This window comes from Ahaetulla prasina, chromosome 5 (genome assembly GCF_028640845.1).
Source record: "Ahaetulla prasina isolate Xishuangbanna chromosome 5, ASM2864084v1, whole genome shotgun sequence".
NCBI lineage: Eukaryota > Metazoa > Chordata > Lepidosauria > Squamata > Colubridae > Ahaetulla > Ahaetulla prasina.
The window spans coordinates 122,619,295-122,640,122 of NC_080543.1; the positions used below are offsets into that span (position 1 = coordinate 122,619,295).

The window sequence follows — 20,828 nt, forward strand, 5'->3', positions numbered from 1 at the left end:
CATGTTTTCCCCTGAAATTAGGACATCATCGAAGTAAGGAACTACCCCTGGGAGCCCCTGCAGTAGTCGTTCCATCAGGTTTTGGAACAGCCCTGGTGCCACACTGACCCCGAATTGTAATCGGGTGCACTTGAAGGCACCCCTGTGCGTCACAATCGTTTGGGCTTCGGCTGTGCGGGCGTCTACTGGCAGTTGTTGGTAGGCCTGGGCCAAGTCTAACTTTGCAAAGACTTGCCCTTGCCCCAAAGAGTGCAATAAGTGTTGCACTACGGGAACCGGGTAAGCGCTTTTCTGTAAGGCTTTGTTAAGCGTCGCCTTGTAGTCAGCGCAAATTCTAATTGACCCGTCCGGTTTTATGGGGGTGACGATTGGCGTCTCCCACCTTGCGTGATCGACTGGCACCAAGATCCCTTGATTTATGAGCTTATCCAGCTCCTTATCAATTTTTGGTTTTAGGGCAAAAGGGACTCTCCTCGCCTTAAGCCTAATGGGGGCTACCTGGGGGTCTAAGTTGAAGGAAATAGGGGTCCCTTTGTACTTGCCCAGGCAGTCCTTGAAGACATCTTCGAACTCGTTAAAGAGAATGTCTTTCAGGTTACAGTCACTTCGGTAGATGCCAGTCACTCCCATGCCCAGGGCACGAAACCAGTCTAGCCCCAACAGACTGGGCAGAGTTCCTTCGACGATCGTGATGGGCAGGGTCTTTTGATGTGGACCATACTCGACTCGAACGGAGGTGGTCCCTCGAACAGGGATGCGATTCCCCTGGTAGTCGTGCACTCGTAGCCGTTGTGCTTGCAGGTGGCGCTTTGCGACGGACGGCAGCGACTTCGCCAGAGTGTCCCAGGACATGATGGTGATCGCTGATCCGTGTCCACTTCAAGCCTGCACCGTACTCCCTCGATCTTGGGCTTTGTGAAAATCTTCTTTCCACTTTGGTTGGTAGCGGCCTATAATGACAGTCGTTTGGTTAGACTTGGCGCCTTTCTTGTTTGAACCAATCGCGGGCCGCCTTTCCGGTTCCAGCGTTTTGATTCGATTTGAATTTTGGCGGAAGGTTGGGCGCTCTGCAGACCTGAGCTAAGTGCCCTTTCTTCCCACACCGCCGGCATGTTGCGTCTTTAAACCTACAGCGTTGGCGCTGATGCTGCCCTCCAGCTTCCGCTCGTCACGGTCCTCAAAGTCGCGTTTCTCAGTCCGGCAGACCCTTCGTCCTCCTCGCCTCACCGTCGGATTCGGACTGAATCTCCTCCTGGTGTACTGGCGTTGGCTTTGAGCTCGCCTTGGATTGAAGAGGCTTTTGCAGGGTCTCTGCTGCTTTAGTAGACATTTCGTGTGCTCTGGCCTCGTCCAGGCGTTGGCTAGTGTCAGGTTGCTCTTGGCTAGCAGCCGTCGCCAGACGGATGTCCTTGACCCTCGGACGAGTTGTTGAGTAGCACCTCGTCTAGGTCTCGGTATCCGCAGTCCTTGGGCGCTCTTCTTAAAGCGGCCATATAGTCACCGATGGACTCGCCTCCATCTGTCTCGTTCTCCAATTCAAACCGCTGCGTATTTGGACGGCGTCGGTGAAATGGTTCTTCAGCAAAGTCTGCAGAGTCGGCCACGATACCGATTGTATCGGCGTTGGCTCTGCCAGGGCTTCCGCAATCTCGATGACCTCCGGCCCACAATGGCTTAAGAAGTAAGCCCGTTTGCGGTTATCCGGGATCCCCTGTAGTTCGTTGGCTTCTAGAAAGCTTTCGAAACGGGTCATATACGTTCCCCATTTCTCCTTGACCGGGTTGTACGGTGCGGGTGGCGTGTTTGCCATTTCCGCGTTCTGCCCTGAATTTGCTGGGTTCGGAACTATCGTGCTTCAGCTCGGTTCTGGTTCTCCTTAGCCTCGAGATCCCATCCTCGTCGCCAATGTTAAGTTCGGGAAGTAACGAGGCTGGAGACCAGGGTAGTGACAACAGCTCTTTAATATAGGGTGAACCCAGCAACAGGCTGGGCGAAAACCCTCTCCTTTTATATAGTTCTGTTGGAGGTTTTGACCAATCAGCAACGTGCTGATTTCCCGCTCAAATATTTAAAGGTACAGCATTAATACCTAACAGTATGAATGCTGAGTAGGAGACATCAGCCATTTTCATTTCAAGCCCATGAAATCAATCACAAGTGTTCGCGGAAAAAGCTGTCCTTCGGGGAATGGAGCTGTGTCAGATTATCGTATGGCTGTAGGTACGTGCAGGTAGCCTTGCTAAAATATACTAAGGAGACTCAGCAAACATTTCATTAGTAAAGATTCCAGAAACTGTCTCTCACAGAAAAAGTTCATGCATTTGAGGGCATTTCTTTGTATAAACAGCCTGCTGGGTTTCTATCAAGCACTTTTGAAAGCACACTTTCTTAAAAATCTTGAGAATTTATGCTAAATAAATATGAATCCAAAAGACCTTAGGTCCATCCTACGTATGATGAGAGTTTTTCACTTAAACATTTTGTCTAGCACACTGCATTTGTGTATGGTCACATGTAAAAAAGATGTGGAGACTCTAGAAAGAGTGCAGAGAAGAGCAACAAAGATGATTAGGGGACTGGAGGCTAAATATATATGAAGAATGGTTGCAGGAACTGGGTATGTCTAGTTTAATGAAAAGAAGGACTAGGGGTGACATGATAGCAGTGTTCCAATATCTCAGGGGCTGCCCCAAAGAAGAGGAAGTCAAGCTATTCTCCAAAGCACCCGAGGGCAGGACAAGAAGCAATGGGTGGAAACTAATCAAGAAGAGAACAACCTAGAACTAAGGAGAAATTTCCTGACAGTTAGAACAGTTAATCCATGGAACGACTTGCCTCCAGAGGTTGTGAATGCTCCAACACTGGAAGTTTTTAAGAAGTGATTGGATAACCATTTGTCTGAAATAGTGTAGCGTTTTCTGCCTAAGCTGGGGGTTGGACTAGAAAACCTCCAAGTTCCCTTCCAACTCTGTTATTCTATTCTATTCTATTCTATTCTATTCTATTCTATTCTATTCTATTCTATTCTATTCTATTCTATTCTATTCTATTCATCCAGTTTCGACTTTTACATTATTAGTCCTTGAAGCAAGATGGATAATGGCTGCATCTGGATGTCACAACAAACCATGATGCAAACCTTATGCTTATCCTTCACCCTTCCCAAGCCCAGGGCAAGCTCAAGAAGAACTGAAACTTTTCTTTCCATTTTTAATTATTATTAGGTGGCTCATTTTAACAGTTACCGCAAATTAATAATAATGTTTTGTTGAAATAAGGAACATTATTTTGAATCCAGAGAGAGATTAATGTCTGCTAATCAGATCTTGCAAATAGTAGAAGTAAACCATGTCTTACATAGTGGTACTTTTTATCCCCTGTGGTATGGAGAACCAGGGAAGACTCTGGAGCAGGCCAAGGCAGTAGTTAAGGGGTTAGATTGGGACTGAGAGGTCCAGAAGTAAGTCCACTTTTCACAGCCCTGCTGGGTGACATTGGAGCAGGCACCCTCTTAATAGAAGCCTCTCCAGAGTTGTGGTTGTGGGGATAAAAGAGAGTTTCTGTAGCTCAGGGTTGGGCTGTGGGGTCCTTGGTGCTTTCGAAGTGGAATGGGACAACTCACCACAGCCAACTCACCACAGTCAACTTGTCATGGCCAACTCGCCATGGGACAATTCAACAAATGCAAAAGTTAAACCGTGGCCAATAATAATAATAATAAAGTCAATCCAGAAATCCAAGTTACAATAATTTTGACAGAAACATGGCCACTAATAATAAAAGTAAATGAATGAAATGATTAACACAGCGTTGAATTGTCCTGAAGTGAGTTGGCCATGGCAAGTCGTCCTAAACCGCTTTCTGAACTTGGTTGTTTTCCCTGCAAGCAACCAACCAACCAAGTTCAGAGAGCATCAAGGAGCCCACAAAATCATTCCCATTTAAGCTACCGAGGGTTCTTGGAGAAAAAGACAAGATATACCTCAAACTAATAATCACCGCTGCAATGGGAGTGATAATAAGCCATAATTCCAAAGAAGGTGACTTGTTTTTGATGACACCTGGGTGATTCGAAGTTGGTGAGAAAAAAATTGAGATTAACTGCCCAATGATGGATTTGAAGTTGTGGTTAAACTAAACTGAAAGGCCAATTTTTAAAGTTCTTAAAGGAGAAAAGAAGGGGGCGAGCAAGGATATAGAGAGTGGACTCCTCCCTAAATAATTAAGGCATTTTCGGTGCCAACTGTGCCTTTGTTTGTGTCCCCTCCTAGATCTTCCCTCTGTGACCCTGCTTTGACAGGGAAGCATTTTCCCAAAGCATTCATCCTGCTTTCTTCCTGTCCCACCTCCTGGGTTTCGCCTCTGATGAGAAGCTGATCCAGTCCATTTCTTCCTGGCCCCTGTGATGTTTCCAACAAATATTCTGGGCCAAAGAAAGGCTGAATTCACTTCCAGACAATGGCCAGTCAATAGCAAGGCAGCACAGAGGCCCCGCAGGAAGCTGGAGCTGAACTTTCTGCTTCCAAATAAATTTTGAAGGGCGCAGCGCTTGCCTTCACCTCACACAGCCGAGTCTAAAATCTTCCTCTTTAAATCACTCCTGCAGCAAAGATTCAAAGGAATGGCTGAGAATTCCCACCCCCTCCCCGTGGGTAGTCAGGTTGATCCTTCAGGAGTCAAAATCTTCAAAGATGTCTGAAAAGAGACACGGCAATGACGGTGGGATTTATACAGGGGTGAAATCCAGCAGGTTCTGACAGGTTCTGGAGAACCGGTAGCGGAAATTTTGAGTAGTTCGGAGAACCGGCAAATACCACCTCTGGCTGGCCCCGGACTGGGGTGGGAACGGGGATTTTGCAATATCCTTCCCCCAGGAGAGGGGAGGGAATGGAGATTTTGCAATATCCTTTCCCCAGGAGTGGGGAGGGAATGGAGGTTTTGCAGTATCCTTCCCCCCAGGAGTGGGGTTGGAATGGGGATTTTGCAATATCCTTCCCCCAGGAGAGGGGAAGGAATGGAGATTTTGCAATATCCTTTCCCTAGGAGTGGGGAGGGAATGGAGGTTTTGCAGTATCCTTCCCCCCAGGAGTGGGGCGGGAATGAAGATTTTGCAGTATCCTTCCCTGCCACGCCCACCAAGCCACACCACGCCCACCAAGCCACGCCCACAGAACCAGTAGTAAAAAAAAATTGAATTTCACCACTGGTTTTATAGTGTCTTTTTTTTTTTACATCATTGTCAATGTGTTGATTCTTTCACCTAAAAATCAACAAACCTGTAATAAGCCAAGGTCTATCCTGCACAGCGTGGGCCTCAGATTGGGTCAGCTTGATTTCAGGTGCTACAGGAGCGTTCCTGCTAAATGGAATGAGACACCATTATAAAATTGGTAAGCAGCATTCATAGTGGCTGTATAGAAAGACTGTTTAATGAAGTTCTTGTCTTGCCTTAAACAGGGAAAGGTGGACTCATCCTGTATTAGAGAGAAAGTCATCTTTGAATTTAGCTCAGTCCCAACTGACTTTATAGAAAACATATCCATATCATTTTTTTTAAAGATAAAACAATGCTTCAGGAGATAATTGTTGTAATTTTTTCAGGTGTTTCTTGAGGACTCACATCTAGGCTAAATACCTGGAATTTCTTAATAGCATTAGCAATAGCATTTAGACTTATATATAGCTTCATAGTGCTTAATTGCTACCAACAAAATAATTGCTACCAACCTGCCTTCCATTGAGGACCTGTATACTGCACAAATCAAGAAGAGACCGTGAAAATATTTACAGATCCCTCACATCCTGGACATAAACTGTTTCAACTCCTACCCTCAAAACGACGCTATAGAGCACTGCACACCAGAACAACTAGACACAAGAACAGTTTTTTCCCGAAGGCCATCACTCTGCTAAACAAATAATTCCCTCAACACTGTCAAACTATTTACTAAATCTGCACTACTATTAATCTTCTCATCGTTCCCATCACCAATCTCTTTCCACTTATGACTGTATGACTGTAACTTTGTTGCTGGTAATCCTTATGATTTATATTGATATATTGACCATCATTTGTGTTGTAAATGTTGTACCTTGATGAAGGTATCTTTTCTTTTATATACACTGAGAGCATATACACCATGACAAATTCCTTGTGTGTCCAATCACACTTGGCCAATAAAAAATTCTATTCTATTCTATTCTATTCTATTCTATTCTATTCTATTCTATTCTATTCTATTCTATTCTAGTGCTTTTTAACCCTCTCTAAGCTGTTTACAGAGTCAGCATATTGCCCCCCCCCCCCGGACAATCTGGCTCCTCCTGCACTTCCAGAGTCTCAACATCTTTTTTAATATTGGAAATGTTCCAAGTATGATCTTATGAAGGCCTCATCAAGTGGTCATATCACTTTTCGTGATCTTGATTCTCTCCCTCTGTTAATGCAGCCTAGAACTGCGTTGGCTTTTTTGGCAGCTGCAGCACACAGCTGGCTCCTATTTAAGCGGGATCGTCCACTCGGACTCCCAAGATCCCTCTCCGCGGGTCCTTTCAATTCTATAAGTGAACCATGCGATAATAAACCTTGAATACGTTTCCGTCCACATCCATAGCCTCCTTCCCTGCCTCCTGCTCTTTTGTTCTCAGAGTGAAACGGGGAGTCCTCTCCTGGATAAATAAGCTTTGGGGGACGCACAGGAATGGGAGAGGGGCAGTGGCAGAATTGACCCAAATAGCAAGAAGGCGTCAATGTGCTAAATGACGCATGACCTGCTTGGGATCTGCTGATTTATGGCTCTCAGGGGATGGGGTGGGGTGGGGAGCCCCCATTCGCCTACACGGCTTCTCCCTTCTGTTGAATAATGAGTTCAGGGTGGGGGAGAGATGGTTAAAGTATCAGCTGTCTATGGAAAGGGACATTAGCCTCTCCTCAGACTCCAACAGTTCATTAAACCTGCCAGTCTGAGCATCGTCCTTTGTCTGCTCGGAGGCAGGCCCTGTTTGGGCCAGATCCAGCTACAGCTTCTCTTTCTTCCCTGCAAGCAGCCCCAGGCGCCTGTCACAGCTGGAGACCCTCCCAGCAGAGCAGAGCCTTCCAGGCAGGCAGCGCAGGCCCCCCTCCTCATTCCATCCGGCAGTCTCTCCCCCCCCACCTTCTCCTGTGCAGAAGGGGCCCCAGGCGAGATCCTTCATCCGGGCAGCTTCGACCCCGTTGGCCATTGCAGCCTTGCAGTAGCTGGCCTTCTTGGGGGTCTTCTTGGTGGAAAAAGGGGCTTAAGCGAGGCCAGGCAGAAAGAGGGAAGGAAACTGATAGGAGAGGCAGGCTTGGCTGTGCTTTGTGCTCCACCCTAGGCGGATGGCCAAACCGCTGCTGTGGGTGACACCCTTGGATGTGAAAGGCAGGCCTGCTTAGCCCACACCCTCCTGGAAAGCGCCTGGCCTGGGCATCCATTCCCCCCTCCCCTTTATTCTTTTGAGCACGCCTGGTTGCTAGAAGGTCCTCCTGTTCCAACGGTTCAAAAGGGGAAGGGGAGGGAGAGAATTTGGGGAAGGGGACTGAACCGAAGGGGAAGGGGAGGGGGAGAATTCGGGGAAGGGGACTGAACCGTCACCTGCCTTGTGAGTCTTTCTTTTAAGGGGCTTTCAGCTTCTCCCAAGAAACGGCAGCTTTTTAAAAAAATTATGGGATTGCATGTTATCCCTGTGCTTGGATGCGATTCCAATTTGCAATCAACCAAGGCCAAATCCTGCACCAGGAAAAGCGGAGTTTATTACCCAGGGTAATTTGTAATATTTGTAGAGAGTAGTGGGGTGAGGTGGAATGGAATGCAATGGAAGTTTGACGGGATCTTGGAGGTCTTATAGTCCCCCTCCCCCTTAGGCAGGAAACCCTATATTATTTCAGATAAATGGTTATCCAATCTTTTTTAAAAAAAAATTCCAGTGTTGGAGCATTCACAATTTCTGGAGGCAAGTTGTTCCACTGATTAATTGTTCTAACTGTCAGGAAATTTCTCCTTTAGTTCTAGGTTGCTTCTCTCCTTGATTAGTTTGCACCCATTGCTTCTTGTCCTGCCCTCAGGTGCTTTGGAGAATAGCTTGACTCCCTCTTCTTTGTGGCAGCCCCTGAGATATTGGAACACTGCTATCATATCACTCCTAGTCCTTGTCATTCAATGTCATCTGCATCACAGAGATCAGTTTCAGAAGCTCGGCCTTCAACCCACCTGAAAATGATTTCTGTGTCTTTTTTGACCCAACAAGCAGAACAGCGGTGGTGGTCCTATTTGGCTGGAAACATTGAGGGCTAGGAACTTCATTTTTTTTCCTAGCACATAAAATTTAAGCTATAATAAACATCAAACCCAAATTCTGTGCCTGAAGCATTTCTCCATTATGATGGTTGCATAGAATAGAATAGAATAGAATAGAATAGAATAGAATAGAATAGAATAGAATAGAATAGAATTGTATTGGCCAAGTGTGATTGGACACACAAGGAATTTGTCTTGGTGCATATGCTCTCAGTGTACATAAAAGATAGGTAGCTCTCGACTTACAACAGTTCGTTTAGCGATTCTTCAAAGTTACCAAGAAAAGTGACTTATGACCGTTTTTCACACTTATGACCATGGCAGCATCCCCGTGTGGATCAAAATTCTGATGCTTGGCAACTGACTCCTATTTATGACAGTGGCAGTATCCTGAAATCACGCGGTCCCCTTTTGTAGCTTTCTGATTAGCAAAGTCAATGGGAAAACCAGATTTACTGAACAACCGTGTGACTTACTTAAACCACTGCGGCCATTCGCATAACAAGGGTGGCCAGCAAGGTCGTAAAACGGGACAGCACTCACTTAACAACAGTCTCACTTAGCAACAGGAATTTTAAGCTTACTTATTTATTATTTATTTATTTATTTTGTCAAATACATATTAAATAATATATATATATACAGTAAGTATAAGCATGAATTGAATACATAAAATGAATACAACTTAAGGGAACATTAGGGCAGGGACGGTAGGCACGCTGGTGCTCTTATGCACGCCCCCTTACAGACCTCTTAGGAATGGGGTGAGGTCAACAGGAGACAGTCTTAGGTTAAGGTTTTGGGAGTTTTGGGATGAGACAACGGAGTGAGTGACAACTTGTGGCCGGGACTTGAGGATGACCCGTATACACAACTCTGAAACAATAAAGTATATATTTATACCTGAAGGGGCTCATGTCGGTCCTCCGGGAACATATTCTGGGTGTCCATCTATCAGTCCCTTATAATGCAGCGTGAAGCAGCTCTGATTGTCTTACCTTTGCTGAACCCGCAGCCTGGAGAAGGCTTGTGGATGACTACAAGCCATGCAGACCCCCCCCTGTGACCAAGGGAAGAGTGCAGAGCAGGGGTGAAATCCAGCACCTATTGGGGGTCCATTTTTATTCCCAGGAGGGTTCCCTGAGGCCTGCTAGGCCAAAAATGGGGGTGGAGGGTGGAAAGAAAGGAAGGAAGGAAGGAAGGAAGGAAGGAGGGAGGGAGGGAAGAAGGGAAGGAATGAAGGAAAGAGAGAGGAAGGAAGGAAGGAAGGAAGGAAGGAAGGAAGGAAGGAAGGAAGGAAGGAAGGAAGGAAGAAAGAAAGAAAGAAAGAAAGAAAGGAAGGACGGAAGGAAAGAGAGAGAAAGAAAGAAAGGGAGGGGAGGGCGGAAGGAAGGAAAGAGAGAGGAAGGAAGGAAGGAAGGAAGGAAGGAAGGAAGAAAGAAAGAAAGAAAGAAAGGAAGGACGGAAGGAAAGAGAGAGAAAGAAAGAAAGAAAGGGAGGGGAGGGCGGAAGGAAGGAAAGAGAGAGAGAGAGAAAGAAAGAAAGAAAGGAAGGAAGGAAGGAAGGAAGGAAGGAAGGGAGGGAGGGAGGGAAAAAGGAGAGGAAGAAAGGACCACAAACCTGGCACTAACCGCAGCTTCAGAGGATACCTTGTAAAGAGCACAGCAATCCAGGGCTGGAGGGGACCGGGGGTCATCTAGCCCAACCCCCTGCTCCAGCAGGACATTGTTCAAGTGAGTTTCTGCCTTTTAACACCACCAACCCAGTCATATGACTACATAGCCGTACCCACCCAGTCACATGATCCCCCCCCACCAAGCCACGCCCACAGAACCAGTAAAAAGGGGGAAAAAATTAGATTTCTCCACTGTGTAAAAGCTACAGAGCTCCTGCCACGTTTACAACAGTTACAGGCCCCTGCTCTTTGGTAAGTCCAAGGGCAATCCTCATTTTGTTCCTGCTTCCAATAAAGGAGAGAGTCCGGGATAAACCGAGCCTCATTCACTGAAACAGGCAACCTTCTGAAATCAGTTGGGCCCGGAGCTGATGTCAAAGCCTTGGAAAATACTTGGCACTAGGAAGTTCTTGCAGGTAGACCTGATCAAGGAGACAAATCCTTGCATTTTCCTGGATGCTCCATTGTTTCCTTTCTCCTGGGCTCATCCTTACTTTTCTTCTTCTTCTTCTTCTTCTTCTCTTTAAGGCTATTAACACATCGGAGAACAGAATGTTAATGCTTGATGGAATGCCTGCAGTCAGAGTCAAAACGGAGCCGCTGGAATCAGAACAAGGGGTGAGTGACAGCCTTCCCTTCTTCTCCATGCTGCTGAGATATTTCTTTTTCTTTTTTTTAAGAACAAGTTTTTATTGATTTTTTAGTTCTCCCCCCCCCCTACACACATACATGATTTATGAATAGAGTATTGGCCATATCATATCATAGACAATTCAAGATATTCAACTATATTTTACTTACTTACAGTTTTTGCCAAAATGTTCTTTTTTCATAGTTTTTATTCATTTCCCAATATTTCCTTGCTCGTTTTATTAAGTCACATCTTTCTTTCGCCCTCAAATTCTAATTTCTCCATTTTTATTTGTGTTCGTTCGCTTTCATTCTTTTTTTTTTAACTATTTCAATTTTTATCCTAATATATTCAAATATATTCGGGGTTGCCTTTCTTCCATTTCACCTCTTTGTTTTCACAGCAGTCCTTTCTTCTCCTCTCATTCCTTTCCCTCCCTCCTTTCTTCCTCCCTCCTTTCTTCTCTCCCCTCCTACTCCTTCTCTACTTCCCCTTCCTTTCTCCCCCTCCACCCTACTTCCTCCCTATCTAACCTTCTCTCCTACTGTTATTTCTCCTACCGTTCCTCCTCTCCTCTTCCCTTTCTTCTTTCTCTCTCCCTCCTTCTCCCTTTCCATCTCTCTCCTTCTTCTTATCTCTCTCCATTGCTGTATTTATTTTCCTATCAATATTTCTAGTGTCCACTGCTGAGATATTTCTTAATCCCTTAATATTGTTACCCACAAAAGGGTTTTATAACGGTTTTCTATCCGGTTTCTTCTCACCCACCATGTCATCTGGTAGAGTGGATGACTCTTGCTGTGAAAGCGTCATCTACAAGCTTGTGGGAGACAGCAGAGGTAGTCCAAGAAACTTGTTTTGAGAGAAGAAAAAGAACAAGGCAGAGCTTTCTTGTAGAGATTCAACCACTCCAACAATTTCTTAGTATTTGTTGGTGAAGAAAGTAAAAAATAATAATGGGGAGAATGGTTGTTGTTTTTCCCTTTAACAATTAGCAATAATTGTTAAAGGGAACTAGTAGATATATCCTTGCAATAGTGTAAGTGAAGGTACCAAGGAGGAGGAGGAGGAGAAGGAGGAGAAGAAGTACCGGCAGAGATGCCTGATCATCAGAGGATTTTTTTTTTTACGTTTAAAAGCATTTTTTAAAAGGTAAAAAAGCTGAAGCCTGCTAGGCAAAAAAATGGGGGGGGCGGTTTCGTGAGAGAGAGAGAGAGAAAGAGAAAGAGGGAGGGAGGGAGGGAAGGAAAAGGAGAGGAAGGAACTACAAACCTGGCACTAGATGCAGCTTCAGAGGATAATCCAGGGCTGGAAGGGACCTGGAGATCATCTTGTCCAGCTCCAGCAGGACATTGTTAGTGAGTTTCTGTCTTTTGATCCCCCAATCACATAGCCACGGCCACCCAGTCACATGACACCCCCTCCCCTCCAAGCCACGTCCACCAAGCCATGCCCACAGAACCGGTAGGAAAGAATTTTAGATTTCACTACTGGTTCCTTATCCCAGCATTGCTGACTTGGAGTCTGAAGACATGTCTCCCTCAAGCCCAGATCCTTCAAGACTGCTTGCTTAGCTGTAAGAAAAAAAAACCAAAAATCAGAATTTCTGATGGCATTAAAAAAAACAAAAACAAACCTTGGCATGTTTCATATTAAAAAAGACATGCCTTGCATGCCACACATACATTTCCATAATTGTGGAATTATCTAAAAGTCACCATGTGACCCTACTCTTAACAACTGGGAAAACGTGACCTCCGATCGTTCAGCTTGGAGGCTAAAGACGCAGCCTGGCCTTCTCCAATTCGAAGAGACATTTGTTCGGCAGGCTGAGGCAAAGAGGCAGTCCCTGAACCAGTGAAATCTGGGGGCTGGGCAGGGGACAGAATGTATCTGCCCTCAGTGTGGAAGGGATTGCCACTCTCGAATTGGCCTTTTTAGTCACACTAGATGCTGTTTTAGGATCTCTTTCCAGAGCACAATACCATAGTCTTTTGAGATTGAAGGATGCCAATGATGACCCTACTCTTGTAGGAAAGCACAACGAATGACAATGTTGCAGTCTTCTGGTATTTCCCACTTCCTGCAACCCCCCCCCCCAAAGGTAGGAAGAGCTGGATTTTCTGTCCAAAAGCTTGTTGTGACTCCAGCCCCCGAACCTGGCCCCATGCCCGAAAGTGACTCTGAGAGTGAGGGGGAAGGGCCGGTAAGGCTTACCTCGGGAGCACCGATTCCTTTGGCTCGGCTCCAGGAGCCAGAACCAGACCAGTCAGAGGACGTAATGAGGCCGTCATCCCCTGATTCCTCCCTTCCCCAGGCTATGCCTTCAGACCCAGCTGATAATAATAATCAAGCTTGGCTTGACCCACGCTTCAGAAGATTAGAGAGGCAGCATCATCAAAAGGAAGGGTGGGGCAGGAGCCCCACCCCACAGGCTATATAAGGAGCTTTGGGACTGCTCTCACTCCACGGGAAGCAAAAGTTTAGCTGAACCATTTCAAAAAGAGCTGAAAGTCTTGCTACGTGAGTCATTTGTTTGAACTTTGGCAGGCAGCTGCGATTTCTCTTCCAGGGCTGATAAGAGCTGAAGGCCAGCTCGTAAGTCTGAAGTGGGAAAGGAGACAGAACAAAGCTCCTGGAATGAAGTGAGGCAACACAGCCATGAAATATGTGGTGGCTCAGTGGCTAAGACGCTGAGCTTGTCGATCAGAAAGGTCGGCAGTTCGGTGGTTCGAATACCTAGTGCCGCATATCAGAGTGAGTGCCCGTTACTTGCCCCAGCTTCTGCCAACCTAGCAGTTCGAAAGCACGTAAAAAATGCAAGTAGAAAAATAGGGACCACCTTTGGCGGGAAAGTAACAGTGTTCCTTGCGCCTTCTGCATTTAGTCATGTCAGCCACATGACCATGGAATTGTCATCAGACAGCTCTGGCTCTTTGGCTTAGAAACAGAGATGAGCACCACCCCCTAGAGTCGGTAACGCATAGCTCGTATGTGCGAGGGGAACCTTTGCCTTTACCTTTAATAGCTCCTGATCTTCTTCTCCTGGGCATCTTATGAAGCTTTCTACAGTTCCGTAGCAATGGTCCTGGAGAGGCGTGAGGTGGACATGGTTCTTTTGAGCTCCACAGAAAGCTAGTCAAGTATAGATGAGAAGTTACCTCCTGTGGCTGATAAAAAGTGCTAAACAATCTTGTTAGTATTGTTTATTTTTATTTTGGGTTCTTTTTTTTTTAGGTTTTTAAGTGCTGCAATTTCATTTTATTGTTCTTTTGGGGTTCCATATATAAAACTCAATTCCCTCCCATTCCTTCTAGGGGAAGGGGAAGATGCATCGGTCTCCTTTGTATGCCTTACTGAGATTTCTTGTTACGTAGCTCACATAAATTACCTTCCTGCTTATTTCGTGCTTGGAGGAAGAAGCAAGGAGATGGTTTTAGGGAGTGTGGCATTGCCCTTGGTAACTTGTTACAGGCATGGAAAGTTGTTTGCTTCAAACCTTGGAGCAAAAGAGGGATAAGAATTATGAGGATCAATGGATATTTTGGGTTTGTATCAACGGTGGGTTTCACATATTCTTACCACCAGTTCGCCTCCCCGTGCTCTCTCGCTTTGTGTGTACACGTGCCTTCTGCGTATGCGCCTGGCCTTCTGTACCTGTGCTTGGCTTACTTGTGCGTCTTCCGCTCATGTGCCCGGCCTCAAAAACATGGCTAAATAGGATGGCATTACATCCAGGCAGGTGGGCAGGCCCACCTGCAGTCGCCGCTACGCCACCTGCAGTTATTGCTACCGGTTCACCCGAACTGGTCCGAACCGGCTGAATATCAGTTCTGATATATGATTTATATATCACAGAGCAGCCTCAAGTCTGAACTTTTCTCTCTCCCTCAGGCATACAGTATGTGAGGCCATGGGGCACCCAAAATATCTCTTGATGTTAGAAAGACATCCCATTTGTCTCGTGATGGAAGTCTCAGGGTGTTGTAACCCAGGCCCAAGTAGGTAGTAGGAAACTCAGTCAATGTAAAAACAAACAAACTTTATTCGAACAGCTGAGAATTACTTCATTCACAGCTTAGTTTAACTAAATTAAAGCATATTCCACCCGACACAATTTCTCAGTCCTATCACCGACCTTGGTCCCATTAGGCAAACTGCCAAAGGCCTTTCTTGGCAAAAGTTCAGAAGACACTGATACAAAATAAATGCAATAAGATAAAGCTATCAATGTTGTTTTCCGGCAAAGAGCCCAAACACCATTGCTGGTCTTTTAAGCCTTATGGGAGGAGCCAATCATCTCTTGGCCCTACTCCCAAGTCGTCCTCTTTGCTTGAGCTGCTCTTGCATTCTGGCAGCTCTTCTTGTGTGTACATTAAGAACAGGCTCCTCCTGTTCCTCTGCCTCACTACTATCAGTCTCTGGAGGCTCTGGAGTCTACATCTCACTCCCCGATGGCCCTGGCCCCACCTCAGCTTCTGACGCAGAGCCCTCATCCGGGCCTTCCCCAGCCTCCAGGACTGGCCCATGTTCTTCCTCAGCCTCACCGCTGTCCGACTCCGCAGGCTGCTGGCAGACCACAACAAAAAGCTTCTGACAAGAAGCTTTTAAGCCTATCTGCCCAGCACTACGAATGGTCCTAGTTGAGGGGTCCTTGGTGCTCTCTGAGCTTGTTTGTTTTCTTGTAGACATTTCCTTATCCATCAATGGACTAGCACAGATGATGTTACCAGTGGTGAAATCTAAGTTCTTTTACTACCAGTTCTGTGGGCATGGCTTGGTGGGCATGATGTAGCTTGGTGGGTGTGGCAGGAGAAGGATACTGCAAAATCTCCATTCCCACCCCGCTCCAGGGGGAAGGATATTGCAAAATCTCCATTCCCTCCCCACTCCTGGGGACAGCCAGAGATGGTATTTGCCAGTTCTCCGATCTACTCAAAATTTCTGCTACCGGTTCTCCAGAACCTGCTGGATTTCACCCCTAGTCTGGGTAATGAAACATCTGCAAAAAACAAGCAATCTCAGAGAGTATCAAGGGCACCCTCACGTCAACCCTGAGCTACAACTATTCTCCTTTATTAGGTCCTAGTCGATTTTGGTGGATTTCAACAAAACTAAGATGCTCTGTATATGGATGAGAGATTACCAACAATTACTAACATTGTAGAGTATATTAGCATTAGTTGCTCCCAAACTATATAAGGGGCGTGCATAAGAGCACAAAAGTGCCTACCGTTCCTGTCCTATTGTTCTCTTCATTATATCAAATTAACATAGCTGTTGCATACTTTTACTTATATATATATATTTTTCTTTCATGATGTGTTGTTTTTATTTATGACGATGTTTGTGTATACTGTTGTGACAAAAAAAAATGCTGGGCAGCAAAGGATTTCCAGCATTTTTGGTCTTGGACTAATACTTCAGCATCTTCCCATGTGATGCTTAGAGTCTTTAAGTCTTCCATGAATGTTCTTCAACATGTATTTCAAGGGTGTCCTCTTGGTTTTTTGGCCTCAGGTGGGGCCCAACTCATTGCCATATTGGGGATTCAATTGTTCTCTGTGTAGAAAAGATGATCTGCAACTTGGAGTCTTCTGCATGCTATGCAGTTTGCAGAGTTGTTTTTTTCCCCCAATTATGTCCTACTCTACATTGCTCCTATAAACAGCAGTGTAAAATAGGATGTAAGAACAACAGTAACCAGAAAAAGGTAGCGGCAATATTTCCATACTGCAGCCAAGGAAAATCTTCTGTGGTTATCAAGGTTGGAGTCAATTTTCAAGTTATCAAGGCTGGAGAGTTTCTTGGCCTTTAAGCCAGGGGTGAAATGCTCCTGGATCAGACCGGATCGCGTGATCCGTAGCGATCGCAACTGGTAGTTCAGTGATCCTGTAGCGATGGTGGAGGAAAGCTCCACCCACCCACCTAAGTGTCATTACTTCCTGGTTTTAACATGCACTTCCGAACTGGTAAAGGAAGATAAGTAGATTTCACCCCTGCTTTAAGCCCATGTAAAAGTTGTGCTAGACTTCGTTACTGGCACAGTTCTGAAACAGATCTAGAATCCAGCAGAAATGGGTTCTCAACAGCACTCAGTTTGGGAAGTCTTTGGTCCAACCTAGGAATCAGGAATTCATATGAGAATTCAGTGTCTTCTCTAAAGTCTCAGTACTTAAAAGTCTCACTGTTAACTTTTTTAAAAAAACCTTTCTTTGCAAATAATACAAAACTTTTGTATCTGTCTCTGACGTCCTTGTATGGGCACCAACAAATCATGAACGCTCTCTATTGAAAGTGTTTTTACTTGTGGGTCTGAAATATTTTGTTTTGGCCGTAATTCTCTCTCCTTTTTTTTGAAAGCATGCTTGTTCTCTGTTTGAAATTCCAACCATCAGTAAAGCAATGAAAGATGCTGAAAGTTGAATAATGGCCCAGTACAATGAAATCCAAACAAACTTTGCAGAGCTGTATAAATAACTCTCATTCTCAATTGATTGATGGAGTGATAATAGCTTTGCTTCTGAGGCAGTTCCTATGCCTTGATATAAATTGTGACTACTGACAGTAGTAGTCCAGACTGACCTGGAAGGTGGTACAAACAAATGTTTCCAACTGAAAGATACTGGTAGGGGATGAATAGATTTTGGAGCTGATCTTGCTTGAGGTACAAGAATAGAATAGAATGGAATGGAACAGAATATAGAGTAGAGTGGAATGGAATGGAGTGGAGTGGAGTGGAACAGAACGGAACGGAACAGAACTGAACAGAACAGAACAGAACAGAACAGAACAGAACAGAACAGAGAATAGAGTAGAGTTTTTTTTTTTTGTTTACATTTATATCCCGCCCTTCTCCGAAGACTCAGGGCGGCTTACAGTGTACAAGGCAATAGTCTCATTCTATTTGTATATTTTTTACAAAGTCAACTTATTGCCCCCCCAACAATCTGGGTCCTCATTTTACCTACCTTATAAAGGATGGAAGGCTGAGTCAACCTTGGGCCGGGCTTGAACCTGCAGTAATTGCAGGCTACTGTGTTCTAATAACAGGCTCTAACAGCCTGAGCTATTCCGGCCCTAGAGTAGAGTGGAGTGGAGTGGAATGGAGCAGAATATAGAGTAGAATGGAATGGAATAGAATGGAATGGAACAGAACAGAGAGTAGAGTAGGGTAGAGTAGGGTAGAGTAGAATAGAATAGAATAGAATAGAATAGAATAGAATAGAATAGAATAGAATAGAACAGAGGAGAGGAGAGGAGAAGAGAAGAGAAGAGAAGAGAAGAGAGGAGAGGAGAGGAGAAGAGAAGAGAAGAGAAGAGAAGAGAAGAGAAGAGAAGAGAAGAGAAGAGAAGAGAAGAGAAGAGAAGAGAAGAGAAGAGAATATTCTTTATTGGCCAAGTGTGATTGGACACACAAATAATTTGCTTCTGGTGCATAAGCTCTCAATATACATACAAGCAACAAAGTGATAAATCATAAATCATATAATCATACTGTAAGCCATAAGATACAACTGACAAGCCATAGTCCTAAGATACCAAATAGGAGTAGGTAACAGGAAAGGTGAGAAGGATAATAGTAATACAATCCTACAACATGATCTTTAGGCCTAAGATGGTGTTGTGGGAATTATGTGTTTAGCAGAGTGATGGCATGGGGGGCAGGGGGGTGGAGAGATAACGTCTTTGTGTCTAATTGTTTTAGCATGCAATGCTATAGCGGCATCCTGAGGGTGGAAGTTGAAACCGTTTATGTCCAGGTTGTGAGGGGTCTGGAGATATTTTCTCAGCCCTCTTTCTGGGTCGTACAGTATACAGGTCCTCAATGGAAGACATGCTGGTTACAATAATATATTCTGCAGTCCTAACTATCTGTTGAAGTATGTACCTCAGTTTGGTTGCTGTACCAAACCAGACAGTTACAGAAGTACAAAAATACAAACTCGATCATTCCTCTGTAGATCCTTTAGATCCTAAGAACAGGATTAGGTTTGTCTGAATGTGAATCCAGACCACTGTTGATATTACCACCTTGCTTACTACCACTTGCCGGGAAGCATGGCCAAGAAGAAGGATTTTCTATCTCTGTGGCATTGAACAGGGTCACCCAGTGGCATTTCTTTCTGGCATTGAGGGAGATACCCAAAGAGACAGGAGATTTTGGTTGCCACATAGATGGCTTAGAACAGGGGTCTCCAACCTTGGCAACTTTAAGCCTGGAAGACTTCAACTCCCAGAATTCCCCAGCCAGCTTTGCTGGCTGGGGAATTCTGGGAGTTGAAGTCCACCAGGCTTAAAGTTGCCAAGGTTGGAGACCCCTGGCTTAGAATGATAAGTTCACAGAATACTTTGAGCATAAAGGTTATTCATATCAGTCATGACCAATGGTGGGATTCAGCCAGTTCGCACCACTTCGAGAGAACCGGTTGTTAACTTTCTGAGCAGTTTGGTGAACTGGTTGTTGGAAGAAATCATTAGGGCAGAGAACCGGTTGTTAAATTATTTGAATCCCACCACTGGTCATGACTGGGTATATTCAGTATATTTCTTGGATCCTGGTGTTTTCACCTTGAGGTTGTATCAAGGAGATGGTATCTGGGGAGGCCTAGAAAGATATTAGTGGCACTTTAAAGGAGTAATGGTACATCTTTAACAGCAGCATGATCACACGGCTGGTGAAAAAACATAATCTGAGCCTAGAATTTGAAATCAAAACCAGACTTGTAGCAATCATCACATTTGAGGGCAATAGGCATTCTGGATCTATTTATAGCCGTCTTGGTGACCCTACTGGAGTAGGGCAAGGTGAACACTGTCGCTTCTCTTGGTCTTTTTCTGTAACTTCTAATAAAAATAGTACAGTACTATAAAATGGAGAAATAGAATAGAATAGAATTTTTTATTGGCCAAGTGTGATTGGACACACAAGGAATTTGTCTTGGTGCCTACGCTCTCAGTATACATAAAAGAAAAGATCATCAAGAATTCTAAGGTACAACACTTAATGATAGTCATAGGGTACAAATAAGCAATCAGGAAGCAATCAATATCAATATAAATTGTAAGGATACATGCAACAAAGTTACAGTCGTAAGTGGAAGGAGATGGGTGATCGGAACGATGAGAAGATTAATAGTAGTGCAGATTTAGTCAATAGTTCGAGAGTGTTGAGGGAAATATTTGTTTCACAGAGTGATGGCGTTCGGGAAAAAACTGTTCTTGTGCCTAGTTGTTCTGGTGTGCATTGCTCTATAGCGTCATTTTTAGGGTAGGAGTTGAAACAGTTGATGTCCAGGATGTGAGGGGTCTGTAAATATTTTCACAGCCCTCTTTTTGACTTGTGCAGTACACAGGTCCTCAATGGAAGGCAGGTTGGTAGCAATTGTTTTTTCTGCAGTTCTAATGATCCTCTGAAATCTGTGTCTGTCTTGCTGGTTGCAAAACCAAATCAGACAGTTATAGAAATGTGGATGACAGACTCAATAATTCCTCTGTAGAACTGTATCAGCAGCTCCTTGGGCAGTTTGAGCTTTCTGAGTTGGCAGAGAAAGAACATTCTTTGTCGTGCTTTTTTGATGACGTTTTTGATGTTAGCTGTCCATTTTAGATCTTGCAATATGGTAGAACATAGAAATTTGAAGATCTCTACTGTTGATACTGTATTGTTTAGTATTGTAAGAAGTGGAAGTATGGAAGGGTTTCTCCTAAAGTCTACCACCATTTCTACGGTTTTGACTGTGTTCTGTTCCAGATTGTTCCAGTCGCACCACGAGGCTAGTTGTTCAACCTCCCGTCTGTATGCGGATTCATCATTGTCTCAAATGATGACATAGTGCAATATGTCTTGAAGGAAACATGATATGAGGGCAGGAGTGAAATACATAATGTAACATTATGGTAACTGATCTCAGAAACCAGATCTCAGGAGAGATCTGGTTGATAGATGATCACCAGAAACAGGACGGTAGCTTGGACTGGAAAGTCATTAGAATAGAATAGAATAGAATAGAATTTTTATTGGCCAAGTGTGATTGGACACACAAGGAATTTGTCTTGGTGCATATGCTGTCAGTGTACATAAAAGAAAAGATATATTCATCAAGGTACAACATTTACAACACAATTGATTAAAATATCTTGGTGTCTCCAGTCAAAGGGCTCACCAGATTCAGCCTTGCTTAGCTTTTTAGAGGAACCATGGTTG

General features: G+C 44.7%; 1 protein-coding gene across 1 annotated transcript in view; it reads left to right on the forward strand.

Annotated features, from left to right (window-relative positions):
- KLF12 (KLF transcription factor 12) overlaps positions 1-20,828 on the forward strand; it is a 321,201-nt gene that overhangs the window by 119,093 nt on the left and 181,280 nt on the right. The window contains exon 4 of the mRNA XM_058186266.1: positions 10,519-10,608. Within this exon, the coding sequence (XP_058042249.1) occupies positions 10,519-10,608 (90 nt within the window). The remainder of the gene's footprint in view (positions 1-10,518; positions 10,609-20,828) is intronic.